Consider the following 19,088-nt stretch of genomic DNA (forward strand, 5'->3'; position numbering starts at 1 on the left):
CCAACATAATTATGAGTGTCTATAGACATCATTAGTCCTTCTCAACTTGTTAATTAAAATGTAATATACATTTTTTAAATGTGTTTACAATACAATATAATGCTCGATCTACATAGTTGTTGTTTTTTGCAGAACCATAGAGATTAGGATTATTGTGAGGATTGATGAGGATGAGGATGATGAGGATGATGATGATGATGATGATGGTGATGATGATGATGATGATGATGATGATGATGATGATGATGATTATTATTATTATTATTATTATTATTATTATTATGCCAGACATATTATGGTTCGTTTTTTAAAATTGTTATTATTGTTATTGTTATAAACTTTAGTAGTAGTAGCCTAGCCAGGCAGTAGTAGTAGGACTACAGTAGTAGTTGATGACAAACAGTACCACTCTAAAATATTTTGAGGGTGGGTTTCTCTGTGGGGAAAACACCATCAAAGAAGTGTAAAATGAAATGAACTAACATCTAATGATCTTCTGACTTCACATTTTTGGGGTTTTAGCAACATCTAAATCCGTTTACCATGGAATATTATTATACAACATATGAATTGTCACAGTTATCTATAGTCACATTAAATATTTTCTTGCAAACCTTGCAAGTCAGATGAATAATGTGGTGTTTAATCTCTATGCTTAAATGCCTCCTTGGGTAAGGCTGCCCAGCGAAAGGAATGAATGAAAGTTGGGGAATGAATGGAGCTTGCGTTAATGGGGATGTGAGAGATGTGGAACCACAGAGGCGACCAAGAGCGCAGGCGCCCCAACCCCCTTCAATTAAAAAATCTCAAGGTTTTCTGTGCAAAACCGAAGATGGCGACAGACTAAACGAGACTATCAAGAGGAGGGAGAAGATGAGAGAGAAATTTCGCTTTTTTTTCATCAGAAACGGAAGAAGAAATAAATCAGATTGTCATGTTTGAGGGTGACAGATATAGAATAAAGATTTCGTTTTTGTACGTGCTATGCGTTTCTTGTGTGATGCTGCACCGGTGCTGGAGGTGTCAGTAGGATTTCGTAACATGTTACAATTTTGGGTGTATAGGGAATATTATGCCGGACGTTATCTATTTGCAATGGATCATTGTAAAAATTAGACGCCAGGGTTTGGAGCTGGATTGATTTCTTGACACAACAACTTGGGGAAAATGCTTCCCATCACCATGTTGCAAACGAGGTAGGTGACATTGTTTGGGGGATAGCCTATATTGCAGAGGTGAAAAACCCATCTGAGATCGCTTTTGTCTCCCCCCTAAAATATGATCAGGGGTGCTTGGACGTTTCGAAGGGAAGATGACGCCGTGTTAAAAATCTGTTGTGCACCCAAACAAAACGACAAACCCTGTGCCGATTCCGAGAGGGTACAGAAATGGCGAATGTCTTTGGCATCCCTATTATTTTTCACTGTCCTTCTCTCTGATCACCTCTGGCTGTGTGCTGGAGTTAAACTGAGGTCCAAGGATAGGAGCAACCGCAAAATCTGGAATAACGCGACTGACGGGGTCCACCCGGCTCTAAATGAGGAGACATTTGGTATTTTTCTAAGCAATTTCACCAAATCCGCTGCTCCAGGTCCTCATTGCACTGATTCTCAAAGCCACCACACACACCTGGAGTCAGCCTGCACCACATTGTATCGGCAAAAAACTGGCTTTGGGTCCTCTTTCTCAACTCCATCAACGTTCTCGTCACAGATGTTACTTGATTATTTTAGGAATTTCAGCCTTTCTTTTTGTGATTCTTACACCATCTCCGACTTACTATTGGGGATGTCAAGCCCAGACAGTTTGAATTGCAGTCTTCAGAACATGGTTTTGGATTTGTTTAGAGGCGGTGGGGATAACGAGGATGTCTGCAGCATCTGTATCCAGGCGTACATGCGGCTGGACCAACACGCTCAGGAAAAATATGAGGAGTTTGACTTCTTCTTTCTCAAGTATTTATCGGAGGATTATTCCGTCCGATCCCACACAGAAGACTGTAAGGTAAGATCAACTTGTACATCCTGTCATACACCTGTTCCTTGTAATGGCTGTTTTATTCAGCAGGGAGCAATGGGCGGAACGGTAAAAACTCCTTAGTCTTCATTAGCATGTGTAGGCTACAGACAACCCATTTACACACAATCAATTATTTAAGGTGACTAATTACACAGACAATGTACCATATGCCTACACAATACCTCTTATGAATGTTTTCCATTTGAAACAATGTATTTGCTCATTCATGAACAGGCCTACTGTATGTTAATATTTATACTGAATTCATGAATAGCCTATGAATATAAGAATACCTGTGGTTCATGGTTGTATAAGACCGCCGAAAATATCTACCTATAGCAGAGTTTCCTTATGCTTCTATAACAAAAATAATGTTCAAATTGTTTTGTTTTTCATGCCACTTCTCAGCTCTGGCATCTTGCCACCTGTGTGTCGAGCTGTGATGATGTCACCCTCTGTGCCCTCTCTGGGTTGTCTGGCAGAGCCTTTGATGTTCCACTACCTCACAGCACAGGGCTGTCTGTGGTGAGGGGTATTTATGAGTCATATTGGACCACAGTCAGACTCTTTGCGTTGATAGAGCCATGATGCCTTAGGTGTTGCCCAAGTCTCTAATGAGAGCTCGGGCAACCAGTATTTCCTAAGGCTTTGAAACTACTCGGTTTCCGGGTGGCACATGTGGAGAGAGGTGTCACTGAGCTGTAGCCTATTGACCCACAGCTGTAGGTTTAAGAACAGCCCTGATGATAAGAGAGACAGTGCTTCCAGCAAGAGGATGTCCGCTACATAGAGCAAAGGTAATGTTATCTGATGGTTGTCATAAGGTTTTGACCTAATATTATGATATGAATGTTCTAAAAACTTGGAAGGCTGAACTAACATCCATTCAAAAGTTTCCATGCAGAAACAACACAAGCAAAAAGGCAACAGGAGCACTCAGGGATTTTCAATGAGTGATGGATTTACCATATTAACCAACAGTTATTATAATGTTATTACACAGGTACACTACATTTAAAATATATCTAGTTGAGATTATCATATTTTGAAAACTTCAGATAACATCCACCTTTTCTTGTTGGCTGTCAAGCCATCCAACACCTTGCAAAGTAACAACTTCATGTAATGTTACCTTGTTATCAAATGAAAATGTTAGAAGTTATCTTTAGAGTACACTTCATCTCAACTTAATTACAACTTGATTAATCTATAAATGTGAAATTGATCCCACACATAGACTTAATGCACATATTTCTGCATATGCACACCCCAGGGGTAGAAGTTACCTAAGGCTACTAATTGGTTCCCAGGTGCTGCATTTCAAAAACAAGCAAGGCACGCTGTCTTCTTCTTAAACAAGACTGTCTTGAAAATGTGTCTCGAGGTCACCTATTGTAGAGCACATCGGTTGCCCTCCGAGTGTCAACTAAGAAACACCTGTCAACTAAGGAGACCTATCCACACAGCACTGTGCTGTGCTGAGGTGACACGTGTCAAAAGTTTACTCATGTCCCCTGCCCTGTTGTCCCAGCTTACACCCTCTATTATGGCATATTTGCTATCCTGCCCTGGTGTCAACCTCTTGGTGGGGTCAGCTACAGATAATTTTCAGTTATGTTTTAACATTGCTAGTGCCAACTCGTAGCTCCTCACTCTAGGATGTAATGTATCCCCTGGCTACTACTTTACACAAATTAATGGACACATTTCATAGGCGCAGTGGATTAGAGTGGGATTGTGTCTAATGCTTGACTCATACACATTTACTCGTAACATTACAACTGCTTTGTGTTTTGTAAAACTACTCTGTCCATACAACTATGAACTGTATAGTGCACATTTATCCAGTTCAGTTTAACCTGTAGGCCTATCCCAGTTGTTTTCCTATTACCAAATCATTATCGGAGTAGAGTGTAGGGCTTGAAGGGGATATTTGTTAGCTTTGATTCTACATACACTACCAGTCAAAAGTTTGGACACACCTACACATTCAAGGGTTTTCTTTATTTTTTACTATTTTTTACATTGTAGAATAATAGTGAAGACATCAAAACTATGAAATAACACATATGGAATCATGTAGTAACCAAAAAAGTGTTATACAAATCAAAATATATTTTATATTTGAGATTCTTCAAAGTAGCCACCCTTTGCCTTGATGACAGCTTTGCACACACTTGGCATTCTCTCAACCAGCTTAAAAGTTAATTTGTGGAATTTCTTTCCTTCTTAATGCGTTTGAGCCAATCAGTTGTGTTGTGAGAAGGTAGTGGGGGTATACAGAAGATAGCCCTATTTGGTAAAAGAACAAGTCCATATTATGGCAAGAACAGCTCAAATAAGCAAAGAGAAACGACAGTCCATCATTACTTTAAGACATGAAGGTCAGTCAATATGGAACATTTCAAGAACTTTGAAAGTTTCTTCAAGTGCAGTCGCAAAAACCATCAAGCGCTATGATGAAACTGGCTCTCATGAGGACCGCCACAGGAAAGGAAGACCCAGAGTTACCTCTGCTGCAGAGGATAAGTTCATTAGAGTTACCAGCCTCAGAAATTGCAGCCCAAATAAATGCTTCACAGAGTTCAAGTCACAGACACATCTCAACATCAACTGTTCAGAGGGGACTGTTTGAATGAGTCCTTCATGGTCGAATGGCTGCAAAGAAACCACTACTAAAAGACACCAATAAGAAGAATAGACCTGCTTGGGCCAAGAAACACGAGCAATTAGACCGGTGGAAATATGTCCTTTGATCTGGAGTCCAAATTGGAGATTTTTGGTTCCAATCGCTGTGTCTTTGTGAGACGCGGTGTGGGTGAACGGATGATCTCCGCATGTGCAGTTCCCACCGTAAAGCATGGAGGAGGAGGTGTTATGCTGTGGGGGTGCTTTGCTGGTGACACTGCCTGTGATTTATTTAGAATTCAAGGCACACTTAACCAGCATGGCTACCACAGCATTCTGCAGCGATACGCCATCCCATCTGGTTTGGGCTTAGTGGGACTATCATTTGTTTTTCAACAGGACAATGACCCAACACACCTCCAGTCTGTGTAACAGCTATTTTACCAAGAAAGAGAGTGATGGAGTGCTGCATCAGATGACCTGGCCTCCACAATCCCCCGACCTCAACCAAATTGAGATGGTTTGGGATGAGTCGGACGGCAGAGGGAAGGAAAAGCAGCCAACAAGTGCTCAGCATATATGGGAACTCCTTCAACACTTTTGGAAAAGCATTCCAGGTGAAGCTGTTTGAGAGAATGCCAAGAGTGTGCAAAGCTGTCATCAAGGCAAAGGTGTGGCTATTTGAAGAATCTCAAATATAAAATATATTTTGATATATTGACACTTGTTTGGTTACTACATGATTGCATATGTGTTATTTCATAGTTTTGATGTCTTCACTATTATTCTACAATGTAGAAAATAGTAAAAATAAAGACAAACCAAAACTTTTGACTGGTACTGTACATATTTGCTAAGACCAGTTCTCACTATTGAAAACATGACATGGTCAATTATTTATGATCCCCTTCTGCTGCTGCTACAAAAAGGCAGACAGTAAATACAGCCTAGCAGTGAGCAGTGTGTCTAATCAGAATCAATGTTTAACCTCTTAAGGATCGGACACTTTTTTTAAATTTTCGCCTAAAATGACATACCCAAATCTAACTGCCTGTAGCTCAGGACCTGAAGCAAGGATATGCTTATTCTTGATACCATTTGAAAGGAAACACTTTGAAGGTTGTGGAAATGTGAAATCACTGTAGGAGAATATAACATATTAGATCTGGTAAAGGATAATACAAACCAAAAAACATGCATTTTATTTTATCATCTTTGAAATGCAAGAGAAAGGCTACATTATAATATTGCCGTTTAGGCACAGTGTGTGTGCAAAGTTTCAGATTGATCCAGTGAAGCATTGCAATGCTGGACTGTTTTGTATCAAGTCTGCTCAAATGTGCCGAATTGGTCAATTGATACATTTTCAAGTACATGACTATAGAGAACATACAAAAATGATATGGTAATACAAAATGTAAGTTTACACACTCCCAGGAATGTCATACATGATGGATCATTAGCTTATACACCAACTTTTACACATCTAGATGGCCGGGCGGGGTGGGTGTGGAGCCAGAGACAGCAGGAACTTTCCCAGATAACCTATTTACCTAGATTCAACCAGTTGGCGTGATACGTTTTTTGTTGTTGTGCACTCTCCTCAAACAATAGCATGGTATTTTCTCACCGTAATAGCTACTGTAAATTGGACAGTGCAGTTAGATTAACAAGAATCTAAGCTTTCTGCCCATATAAGACATGTCTATGTCCTGTAAAGTTTGCTGTTACTTATAACAGTCATGCTAATCACATTAGCGCACGTTAGCTCAACCGTCCCGTATACGGGACACCGATCCCGCAGAGGTTAATCACTGTTTATGTTATGTAACATCAGCTTTCTTGTAGGAATAACAGGAGCAGCAGCTGTGCATTCTGCTTTTATATATGATAGTAGACTACGCTTGTACAGCCACCACACCAAGCTGCTTTGAAACCTATTTCCTATTCCAGAAAGTAGGGGAAATATTGTAGTCTTAAAGCTGCAATATATAACTTTTTGGGCGACCCAACCAAATTCACATAGAAATGTTACTTATAGATCTGTCATTCTCATTGAAAGCAAGTCTAAGAAGCAGTAGATCTGTTCTATGTTCTATTTGTATGCTTCCCGTTCTTAAGTTTAGTTTTTTTATCTTTTACTTTCGGTTGTGTACACCAGCTTCAAACAACTGAAAATACAATATTTTTGGTTATGGAAAATATATTTGACAGCGGTTTAGATGGTACAATGATTCTCTACACTATACTTGCTTGTTTTGTCACAAAAACTGAAATTAGGCGAACTATTAGAATTGTAGCAACCAGGAAATGGCGGAGCGATTCCTGCATAGTGCATCTTTAATGAGTACTGTTTATATTCGTATTCACCCCTTGACACTCAATTTTTTAACCCATATTAATCCCTTCAACACATTTTCACACGTTTTCAGCAAATTAATGTTTTCCGTTATTGGTGTGAATATGTGTACTTACTTATTGCATTATCAAATATACATCCTTTACATTGAAGTAAAATACTCCGAACAGCCACATGGTAATTTGTGGACCAGAGGGCTGTGTTTTGGAAGTAACACAGCTGGCTCAGAGAGAGTGTCAGAGTATAAAGCAGCTGACTCACAGCAGCCTAGAACATCAATGAGGCAAGCTGGAGCTTCCTGAAGGATTTACAACAGGGTTGTCACATACCCGCACCCCTAGTATTAGTCCAAACCATTGGCTGCTGATTGGCATCATCTGACCAATAAAATGGTGCTAACCTGGACCATCTCTTTCATAAGCATGCGGCCATCCTTCTTTACCCCATGCATTGAGTAACAAGCATACTGCATCACATCTGTGCTGTGGATACTTGCAGAATAAGTAGCGAGAACATCTTGCATTGAGCTACCATGAAATTTATCCTAAATGGAAGTCATCGTTGCCCTGATAGTTTTTTTCTATCTTCCTGAAAGCAGTGAAGCCTCCAGGGCCCTACTGCTGATGAGTGATTATGTGCTTGCCTTCATGGAAGGCCATGCTGTCTGCCTGCTTATCACCCTGGTGAATGGGCTCCATCAGCTTTGTAATGTGGCCTCCCTCCGTTGTCCTGGATGGCAATATTATAAATGTGCTCACAGAGGAAAGTGGCACCACAGGGAGAAAGACTGTTTCTAATGTAAACATAGGGATATTTTATTTATACAGTTATTCAATTCCGTGCCTAAAGTTTGAGGTTTTCAAGGAATATCTGATCTTGAGATTGTTTGTGTTTTTTGATTTTGGCTTTGCATTTATATTATTCATTACACTTAGTTTATTTATTTATATTATTCCATTAATTTGGTTGAATAATAATGTTTGACTGATGTCAATTTAAGAAGCTTTTTCCCCCTCATGATTAAGGTTGTAACAATCTTCAACAGTATATTGTGTCAACTTATAACTTAATATACACTATATATACAATGGTATGTGGACAACCCTTCAAATTAGTGGATTCGGCTATTTCAGCCACACCCATTGCTGACAGGTGTATAAAATCGAGCACACAGCCGTGCAATCTCCATAGACAAACATTGGCAGTAGAATGGCCTTACTGAAAAGCTCAGTGACTTTTAATGTGGCAACATTTCTGCCCTGCTAGAGCTGCCCTGGTCAACTGTAAGTGCTGTTATTGTGAAGTGTAAACGTCTAGGAGCAACAACGGCTCAGCCACAAAAGCTCACAGAACGGAACCGCCGAGTGCTGAAGCGCTTAAAAATCGTCTGTCCTCGGTTGCAATACTCACTACCAAGTTCCAAACTGCCTCTGGAAGCAACATCAGCACAAGAACTGTTCGTCGGGAGCTTCATAAAAATGGGTTTCCATGGCCGAGCAGTCGCACACAAGCCTAATATCACCATGTGCAATGCCAAGCGTCGGCTGGAGTGGTATAAAGCTCGCCGCCATTGGACTCTGGAGCAGTGGAAACGCGTGCTCTGGAGTGATGAATCATTCTTCACCATCAGGCAGTCCGACGGACGAATCCGGGTTTGGCGGATGCAAGGAGAACGCTACCTACCTCAATGCATAGTGCCAACTGTAAAGTTTGGTGGAGGAGGAATTATGGGGCTGTTTTTTATGGTTCGGGCTCGGCCCCTTAGTTCCAGTGAAGGGAAATCTTAACGCTAAAGCATACAATGACATTCTAGATGATTCTGTGCTTCCAACCTTGTGGCAACAGTTTGGGGAAGGCCCTTTCCTGTTTCAGCATGACAATTCCCCTGTGCACAAAGCAAGGTCCATACAGAAATGGTTTGTCGAAATCGGTGTGGAAGAACTTGACTGGCCTGCACAGAGCCCTGACCTCAACCCCATCTAACACCTTTGGGATTAATTGGAACGCCGACTGCGAGCCAGGCCTAATCGCCCAACATCAGTGCCCGACCTCACTAATGCTCGTGGCTGAATGGAAGCAAGTCCCTGCAGCATTGTTCCAACATCTAGTGGAAAGCCTTCCCAGAAGAGTGGAGGCTGTTATAGCAGCAAAGGGGGGACCAACTCCATATTAATGCCCATGATTTTGGAATGAGATGTTCGACGAGCTGGCGTCCACATACTTTTAGTCATGTAGTGTCATGTAGTATGAAAAAATTTATGCACTCACTAACTGTAAGTCGCTCTGGATAAGAGCGTCTGCTAAATGACTAAAATGTAAAAAAAAAATGTGTATTTAATAGTACAGTTTGAGGTGTCCATCTGAAAAATTATTTGTATATGCCAAAGGTAAATATTGTTAGTTATAAAAGTTTTATTACACTTTCATTACACTTGGGCATCATATAAAATCCCTTTTAAAAGACTGCAGAATTGGAGCAGTTTTATTTTCAGAAACAAAATCTCTCCATGAGCCAGTTTCAATAATTAGATAAGATGATGTCAAAAGGTTTTGGCATCAGCACTTCAAGTTTAAACAAACTCCAGAGAACACCTGATGACTCATTTACTGTAGAATACTGACACCTTGCATTTGAATTTGTTGCGCAAGGGCATTTTATTGAGTGAGATTGTATCCATCTCCGTTTATCTTAAGATTTGACACAAATAACTTTGTATCAAAGGGGCGAAGATACTTTGACAAATGGAATTATGTCACATTTTCACATTAGAGTGATTCCTCACGAAACCAGGACAAAAAGAGACCATGATTTTTTTCACAAGATTTAATACATAGAATTGTCTTTTTGAGGAAGGATTGTTGACATATATTTGACATTTGTATCTAAAAGCACAATTGAGAAATAATTAATCAAAGTTGGCATATTTATGACATTTTGGTCTTACCCAGGCCTCCTGCTACTTTTAGAGTTATGATCCTATTTGTAAGCATTACAAACAGAGTGAATGTGAAATTGGATTCGAAATGCCCTCTGCTGGTGATTTACAGAATGTGCAATAATACAAGTAAAATAAGGGATGTGATTGGTTACATTGTCTACTACGGGGTTCCCCAACTGGCATCTAGGTGATTTTATTTGGCCCCCCAAGTTTTCTGAGCAAAATAAGTAATAGTATATATTTTTAATGTTGGACATGAAAGACTATAAAAACACCAGCAAATCAGCTCCAAGTGATTTTAATTTTGGAATCTGTTCCAAAGTATTCCCACGCATAATAGAGAGATATATATGTGAACGTAAACAAATGTAAGCAATGTTTGAAATTATTATGTTTTAGTCAAATATTATATCTGTTTGTGCTTCTTGCGTTCAATTTGCAGTCTACAAATTATTTGTAATTATGTTCTGGCCCCCTGACCATCCGCTCAACAAAAAATAAATCGGCTGATGATCTCTGGCCTACTATGACAATTTATCAGTATAAAATGGGCCATAACTTTAAAACTAGCAGAGATCCCATTCTGGAACTTTCATATGCCAATAGAGTATATTATGTTCAACAATATATAGAAACATTTCACAAATCTAAAATTTTGTTTTGTCAATATTCATAAATTAATTTAAGAAAATTGTTATTGAAATCAAAATACTACTCATATTACAGAACAAGCGGTAAAGCTTCATATGGACCAAGTTTTGCATTGTAGTAACTACAGATGAAATATTATGGAGTCTTAAAGGAGGCCTGGGTAAGGCCAAAATGCCATAAATATGCCAACTTTGATGAACTATTTCTCAATTATGCTTTTAGATACAAATGTCAAATATATGCCACCACTATATCGTGAAAATCCCAAAAGAATCATGGTCTTTCTTTGTCCTGGTTTTGTGAGGAATCACTCATTGTCCAAGTCTAAGGGCAGTTTAAAAAAAGAATGGTGAGAGAGATGTATGTAAAGTGGTAGGCTACAAAGAAAGAGTGAGATATATTTATTTTAACTATTATTTTATTTAACCTTTATTTATACAGGTTTTTCAAGAGAGACCTGGTGCAACAGCAGCAGGAGGAACAACGTTTCAGACAAAACTACTTACATACACTAACACAACATTGAACAAAACTATAGACACACATACAGTACAATAATTACATATTACGTAAAGAAACACGAATGTCATAACTAAAAAACAGATGTTCTAAAGACAATTACACTTTATGATATTTACATCGATCAAGTGTTTAAACTCCACCAACAAGACTAGATCATCAAATTTTAAAATGTTCAGGAGAGAATTCCAGGACCACGGAGCTGAGTAACTAAAACTATTTATACCATGACCTGTTCTAATTCTTGTAAAAATATAACTAACTAACTAACTTAACCATTAGTTAGCCATGTTCACAGACGGTTTATTCTACTCTTTTCAAACTGAGAGGATTGTATCTTTAATCAGATCTCCATCTCAGGGTGCCTATCAGGGGAGGAGACGTGACTGTGGAACTTCTATCTGCAAGGATCTCACATTAAATGAAGACACCTCGCTCTGTTCCTCTTCCCCTAACTTTGCATGCACAAGATTTTCAGGATCATGACTCAATGAACCATCATCCTCCCTCCAGAGTTGGCATGTCCATTATGAGCTTTCAGTTAACACAGGGAAGTTCTTAATTCCCCATTCTCCAATTATCCTGTGTATCAGAGATACCTCTGCTGACTATTTAATGTAAACATGTTCCTATAGGGGTTCATTACACAGAATGCATCATGTTAACTGCCCAATCACACACCATTGTTCTTCCTCCAATGGTCTCTAGTTTCAAATGTCATGTTTGATTAGTCTTATGTACAGGATACACATGGTATACACCGTTCCTTCTCGACAATGCAACAACAATAAGAACTAATAAAAGATAAGAATACAAACGTAAAGTAAATGGCTCAGTAGAATAGAATACATTTTTTAGCATAAATATAATACAGGAAGGCACAATGTATAGTCCAATATTTACACGTGTTTTGGGGAACGGGGGTTTGGGGGGCAAGTGTTTAAATTGTGCAGTATTTAGCAATACTGATCAGTCTGGTAGCAGCAGTTGGGGTGTGTGTGTGTGCGTGTGCGTGTGTGTGTGTGGATGAGTGTATATCTGTATGGGTGTTTGTGTGAGTGAGTGCATGTGTGCTATGGTGCGGAGAGTCAGTGCAGGTGGTCAGTCCAGTTCAAGTATTCAGCAGTCTGATGGCTTGTAGATAGAAACCGTCTCTGAGCCTGTTGGTATCAGACCTCATGCTCCGATACTGTCTGCCGACCTCACTAAAGCCTTCCCAGAAGAGTGGAGGCTATTATAGCAGCAAAGAAGGGACCAACTCCATATTAAAGCCCAAGATTTTGGAATGAGATGTTCGACGTGCAGCTGTCCACATACTTTTGGTCATGTAGTATAGTTGACGGTATGAGTAGGCTACAGTATTGCTGTGCGATAGGAGCGCAACATCATTGTCTATTTAATCACAGTGCCTTTACCAAGGCAGGACATATAAACCCAATAATCTATTGATAAATGTATTTTGCATGCCGAGGCCTAATTATACAGCAAATAAAGGACGTTTTGTCACCATAAAAGGTGAATGGAGGTGTTTTCCATGCAGAGTTTTACGACAGATCTGATTTATAACGGGAAACATGCATACAGACTGTATGTATGGCGAGCGCCAAGTTTATTCATCTTAATATTTTTGTAAGTGCGCAGACTTTTCAGAAATGGCGCATGCAGAAATGTTGTGTGAAATCTACGCAACGGTTGCAAATGAGGCACCTCTGCTTTAAGGGACATAGTGATCCATCATCTGTCAAGATAATTTTGTTTACTCATCATTTTCTTGCCAAAGCCAATCAGTTTGTTTACAGTCGTGGTCAAAAGTTTTGAGAATGACACAAGTATTGGTCTTCACAAAGTTTGCTGCTTCAGTGTTTTTATATATTATTGTCAGATGTTACTATGGTATACTGAAGTATAATTACAAGCATTCCATAAGTGTCAAAGGCTTTTATTGACAATTACATTAAGTTTATGCAAAGAGTCAATATTTGCAGTGTTGACCCTTCTTTTTCAAGACCTCTGCAATCCGCCCTGGCATGCGGTCAATTAACTTCTGGGCCACATCCTGACTGATGGCAGCCCATTCTTGCATAATCAACGCTTGGAGTTTGTCAGAATGTGTGGGTTTTTGTTTGTCCACCCGCGTCTTGAGGATTGACCACAAGTTCTCAATGGGATTAAGGTCTGGGGAGTTTCCTGGCCATGGACCCAAAATGTCGATGTTTTGTTTCCCGAGCCACTTAGTTATCACTTTTGCCTTATGGTAAGAAGCTCAATTATGCTGGAAAAGGCATTATTCGTCACCAAACTGTTCTTGGATGGTTGGGAGAAGTTGCTCTCGGAGGATGTGTTGGTACCATTCTTTATTTATGGCTGTGATCTTAGGCAAAATTGTGAGTGAGCCTACTCCCTTGGCTGAGAAGCAACCCCACACATGAATGATCTCAGGATGCTTTACTGTTGGCATGACACAGGACTGATGGTAACACTCACCTTGTCTTCTCCGGACAAGCTTTTTTCCGGATGCCCCAAACAATCGGAAAGGGGATTCATCAGAGAATATGACTTTACCCCAGTCCTCAGCAGTCCAATCCCTGTACCTTTTGCAGAATATCAGTCTGTCCCTGATGTTCTGGAGAGAAGTGGCTTCCTCGCTGCCCTTCTTGACACCAGGCCATCCTCCAAAAGTCTTCGCCTCACTGTGCGTGCAGATGCACTCACACCTGCCTGCTGCCATTCCTGAGCAAGCTCTGCACTGGTGGTGCCCCGATCCCGCAGCTGAATCAACATTAGGAGACGGTCCTGGCGCTTGCTGGACTTTCTTGGGCGCCCTGAAGCCTTCTTCACAACAATTGAACCTCTCTCCTTTAAGTTTTTGATGATCCGATAAATGGTTGATTTAGGTGCAATCTTACTAGCAGCAATATCCTTGCCTGTGAAGCCCTTTTTGTGCAAAGCAATGATGACGGCACGTGTTTCCTTGCAGGTAACCATGGTTAACAGAGGAAGAACAATGATTTCAAGCACCACCCTCCTTTTAAAGCTTCCAGTCTGTTATTCTAACTCGATCAGCATGACAGAGTGATCTCCAGCCTTGTCCTCGTCAACACTCTCACCTGTGTTAACGAGAGAATCACTGACATGATGTCAGCTGGTCCTTTTGTGGCAGGGCTGAAATGCAATGGAAATGTTTTTTTGGGATTAAGTTCATTTTCATGGTAAAGAGGGACTTTACAATTAAGTGCAATTCATCTGATCACTATTCATAACATTCTGGAGTATATGCAAATTGCCATCATAAAAACTGAGGCAGCAGACTTTGTGAAAATTAATATTTGTGTCATTCTCAAAACTTTTGACCACGACTGTACAGCTTAAAAACACTTGCAACACTTAATTCTTATGAAGCTACTATTTGTAACTTGAAGCAGTATACTATTACTTCTATGCTGCAACTATTCTGTATAGCAACTAGGGGAATGGACTGAACATGATCCTTTACTATCTAATTACAATAACCTTTACCAGATTTCATACATTTCATTCTGATTGCAATCAAAACTTTTGTCATCAGCAGGTAGTAGAATATTAACCTCTGGAAGCTGGATCAACACCTTTGGGGCTCCTGCCCTCTAAACCAGTACTGATAGGAATGTACTGTGGTGGTGGCATAATGCATGTCAGGAAAGGACTCACATTTCGCTGATCAATGTAAGCTGTTAATGAATCTAATCAGAGGGATGTTTGATGAGATCTATGGGGACTTCAGCATTACAGGTTGACCTGTCATGCTTTAATGTCTTCAAATGGCAGCATTTACATTAGACTGCTTCCTCAGATATGAAATTCTGTGATATTCTTCCCCAGAGCAGTAACGGTCTGATATTCAGACCACTAGTTCCACCACTGAGGACGTCTGTGTGGGTGCATGTGTGTGTGTGTTGTTTCTCTGCTACATGGATATTCCAAAGATCTTGACAATAGTTATATAACAGTGTAGCTGTGTTAATTTACATGCAAATGTAATTCCCATTACCATTGTCCGGACACCCTGTCTCACATGTCACTGTAGGCAATGTGTGGCCTGTGCTCAGCTGCTCCATTCAATGTGCATGGCCCTGGGTATGGTCTGTCTATGAAATGTCTGCAGTCAGTCAGTGTTGTTATTGTATTCTGTGATGTGTGGGTTGAAACTGCTTGCATGATCTGTTTCCTCTGTCTTTATTTAGCTGTCCAGGCAGCTGAATGTGTCCAAAGGAAGGGTTGGCAGTTCACAAGATCCTAGCCTTCCCTCGGCACTCCCGTTGAGGGGAGTCTGCAGTTACCATAGATACCACAGTCCGTGTCTAGCAACCTTCCTCTCTGTATGGCTTAGAGAATAATCGCAATTAGAAAGGATTTGTTTAAATTTAAACTAGCCTATGAAGGGTTTACCAGTAATGCCCATTTTCAGATATTTAGATACCTCGACCTTGTGAAGCTGAGATTAGTGGTGAATGGTGATAGGATTGTTCAATTTATTGTCAAGAATTTCCAGAATTGACATATATATTACTGTCACATTGATTAGATTGGCACCACTCAATCTGCAATAGTTTTTATCTGGAAAATGTCTTGGTTGCATTGAGCTTGAAGTTCTATCATGGAGTGTAACACATTTGATTTCCCTCTTTAGACGTAAAGTAGAGTCAATATTAAACATCATCTCACAGTTAAAGGGATACTTCTGGATTTTGGCAATGATGCCCTTTATCTACTTCCCCAGTCAGATGAACTACTGGATACCATTTTTATGTCTCTGTGTCCAGTATGAAGGAAGTTAGAGGTACAGTAGTTTTGTGAGCCAATGCTAACTAGCATTAGCACAATGACTGGAAGTCTATGGGTATCTGCTAGCATGATAGTCAAATCAAATTGTATTTGTCACATGCTTTGTAAACAAGCAGTGAAATACTTACGGGCCCTTCCCAACAATGCAGAGAAAAATAATATAGAGAATTAATAGAAAAGTAATAAGATTTAATAATACAAGTAATAATAAATACACAATGAGTAATGATAACTTGGCTATATACACCAGTACCGAGGTGAATTGCTGGGGTACGAGGTAATTGAGGTAGATATGTACATATAACTAGGAATAGAGTGACTAGGCAATAGGATCGATCGTAAACAGTAGCAGCAGCATATGTGATGAGTCAAAACAATTAGTGCAAAAAGGGTAAATGCAAATAGTCCGGGTAGCTATTTGGTTAACTATTTAATGAATTATTTAGCAGGCTTGGGGGTAGAAGCTGTTCAGGGTCCTGTATGTTCCAGACTTGGTGATAAGTATCACTTGCCGTGCGGTAGCAGAGAGAACAGTCTATGACTTGGGTGGCTGGAGTCTTTGACAATTTTTAGGACCTTCCTCTGACACCGCCTGGTATAGAGGTCCTGGATGGCAGGGAGCTCGGCCCCAGTGATGTACTGGGCCGTACGCATTACCCTCTGTAGTGCCTTGCGGTTGGATGCCAAGCAGTTGCCATACCAAGCAGTGATGCAGCCAGTCAAGATGCTCTCAATGGTACAGCTGTAGAACTTTTTGAGGATCTCAGGGCCCATGCCAAATCTTTTCAGCCTCATGAGGGGGAAGAGCCGTTGTCGTGCCCTCTTCATGACTTTGTTGGTGTGTTTGGACCATGACAGATCCTTAGTGATGTGCACACTGAGGAACATGAAGCTCTCGATCCACTACACTACAGCCCCGTCGATGTGAATGGGGGTGTGCTCAGCCCTCCATTTCCTGTAGTCCGCGAACACCACACTGCTAGGTCTCTGACCTCCTCCCTATAGGCTGTCGCATCATCGTCGGTGATCAGACCTACCACCGTCGCGTTTTGTCAGCAAACTTAATGATGGTGTTGGAGTCGTGCGCGGCCACGCAATTGTGGGTGAACAGGGAGTACAGGAGGGAGGGGACTAAGCACGCACCCCTGAGGGGCCCCTGTGTTGAGGGTTGTGTAGTTGCCTACCCTCACCACCTGGGGGCGGCCCGTCAGTAAGTCCAGGATCCAGTTTCAGAGGGAGGTGTTCAGTCCCAGGGTCCTTAGCTTAGTGATGAGCTTGGAGTGTACTATGGTGTTGAACGCTGAGCTGTAGTCAATGAACAACATTCTCACATAGGTGTTCCTCTTGACCAGTTGGGAGAGGGCAGTGTGGAGTGTAATAGAGATTGCATCATCTGTGGATCTGTTGGGGCAGAATGCGAATTGGAGTGGGTCCAGGGTGTCTGGGATGATGGTTGATGTGAGCCATGACCAGTTTTTCAAAGCATTTCATGGCTACATATGTGAGTGCTATGGGGCGATAGTCATTTAGACATGTTACCTTGGCATTCTTGGGCACAGGGACTATGGTAGTCGGCTTGAAACATGTAGTTATTACAGACTGGATCAGGGAAAGGTTGAAAATGTCAGTGAAGACATTTGCCAGCTGGTCAGCGCATGCTCTGAGTACGCGTCCTGGTAATCTGTCTGGCCCTGCAGCCTTGGGATTGTTAACCTGTTTAAATGTCTTACTCACATCGGCTACGGAGAGCGTGATCACACAGGCATCCTGAACAGCTGGTGCTCTCATGCATGGTTCAGTGTTGCTTGCCTCGAAGCGAGCATAGAAGGCATTTAGCTCATCTGGTAGGCTTGAATCACTGGGCAGCTCGCGGCTGGCTTTCCCTTTGTAATCCGTGATAGTTTGCTCTGGATGAGCATTTTCTTGTTTGCTTATGGCCCTGTACAGCTTGTTGATTGCCAGCATCAGTTTGTGATGGTAAATAGACAGCTACAAAAAATATAGATGAAAACTCTCTTGGTAAATAGTATGGTCTACAGCTTATCATGAGGTATTCTAACTCAGGCGAGCAGAACCTCGAGATTTCCTTATTATTAGAGGTCACAAAGCAAGGTTAGGTTGTCACCTAAATAAAACCCAGGGCAGAGTTGCAGACACAAGTGATGAACTGTAAACCTACTGTTCAATCACTCTCCTTGCGGAGGTCAGGGCTAGTTGCAAGCAGAATTGAAAGAGAGGACTCTCCTATCAACGCTTTCCAGCGGCTACAGAGCTGCTGTGAAAAGTCTCAGGCACAGTAGACAGTTCACAAGGTGGGACTAAAGGCTTGGACACTGGGGGTAAGCGATGCGCACCCTCCATAAACGACACAACAGAGGAGTTATTCCTCTGTATAACTGTTGAAGCCTAAGATAGGCAGGGATGGTAGCTACTTAACAGCGGAAAAGGCGCAGCCTTTGTTCAGCGTATCCAGTAATAAAGTTTGACACTTTGGATACAGAGCACTGATAAGGAATGATCTGTTTCAGATCGCATCATCGCTTAGAACACGGGCCACTTACTGTAAAAGAAGGTGGACCTGGCACTTGTCACATCCAGATTCATCCTTTCACAGACCAGGCCTAGAGGCCTAGCATCTCCGGATGAGGATGGAAAATCTTTCTGTTCGCTTGTGACAACCGGTCTCTGCTTAATGGCAGCTGCCAGGGTTGGTCGTAAAGGAGTAGGATTATCTCTGCTAACCAAAGTCTGCCAGGTCAACGTGGGGCTATCAATAAAAGGGACAAGTCTTCATCCCTTGCAAATCAAATCAAATTGTATTTGTCACATGCGCCGAATAAAACAGGTAAAACCTCACCGTGAAATGCTTACTTACAAGCCCTTAAACAACAATGCAGTTCAAGAAATAGTTAAGAAATATTTACTAAATAAGATAAAGTAAAAAATAAAATACAAAAAGGAACACAATAAAATAACAATACCGAGGCTATATACAGGGGGTACCGGTACCGAGTCAATGTGTGGGGGTACAGGTTAGTCGAGATAATTTGTACCTGTAGGTCGGGGTAAAGTGATTATGCATAGATAATAAACAGCGAGTAGCAGCAGTGTAAAAAGAAGGGGGGTGTAAATAGTCCGGGTGGCCATTTGAT

The 19,088-nt window shown here is 41.0% G+C and overlaps 1 protein-coding gene across 1 annotated transcript in view; it reads left to right on the forward strand.

The window, feature by feature from the left end:
- Nucleotides 1–833: 833 nt before the first annotated feature.
- The window catches only part of LOC121579929 (transmembrane protein FAM155B), a 68,884-nt gene continuing 50,629 nt past the window's right edge, over nucleotides 834–19,088 (forward strand). The window contains exon 1 of the mRNA XM_041894933.2: nucleotides 834–2,004. Coding sequence (XP_041750867.1) covers nucleotides 1,279–2,004 — 726 coding nt within the window. The 5' untranslated portion in view covers nucleotides 834–1,278. The remainder of the gene's footprint in view (nucleotides 2,005–19,088) is intronic.

The sequence above is a fragment of the Coregonus clupeaformis genome, chromosome 13 (genome assembly GCF_020615455.1).
Source record: "Coregonus clupeaformis isolate EN_2021a chromosome 13, ASM2061545v1, whole genome shotgun sequence".
Classification (NCBI taxonomy): Eukaryota; Metazoa; Chordata; class Actinopteri; order Salmoniformes; family Salmonidae; genus Coregonus; species Coregonus clupeaformis.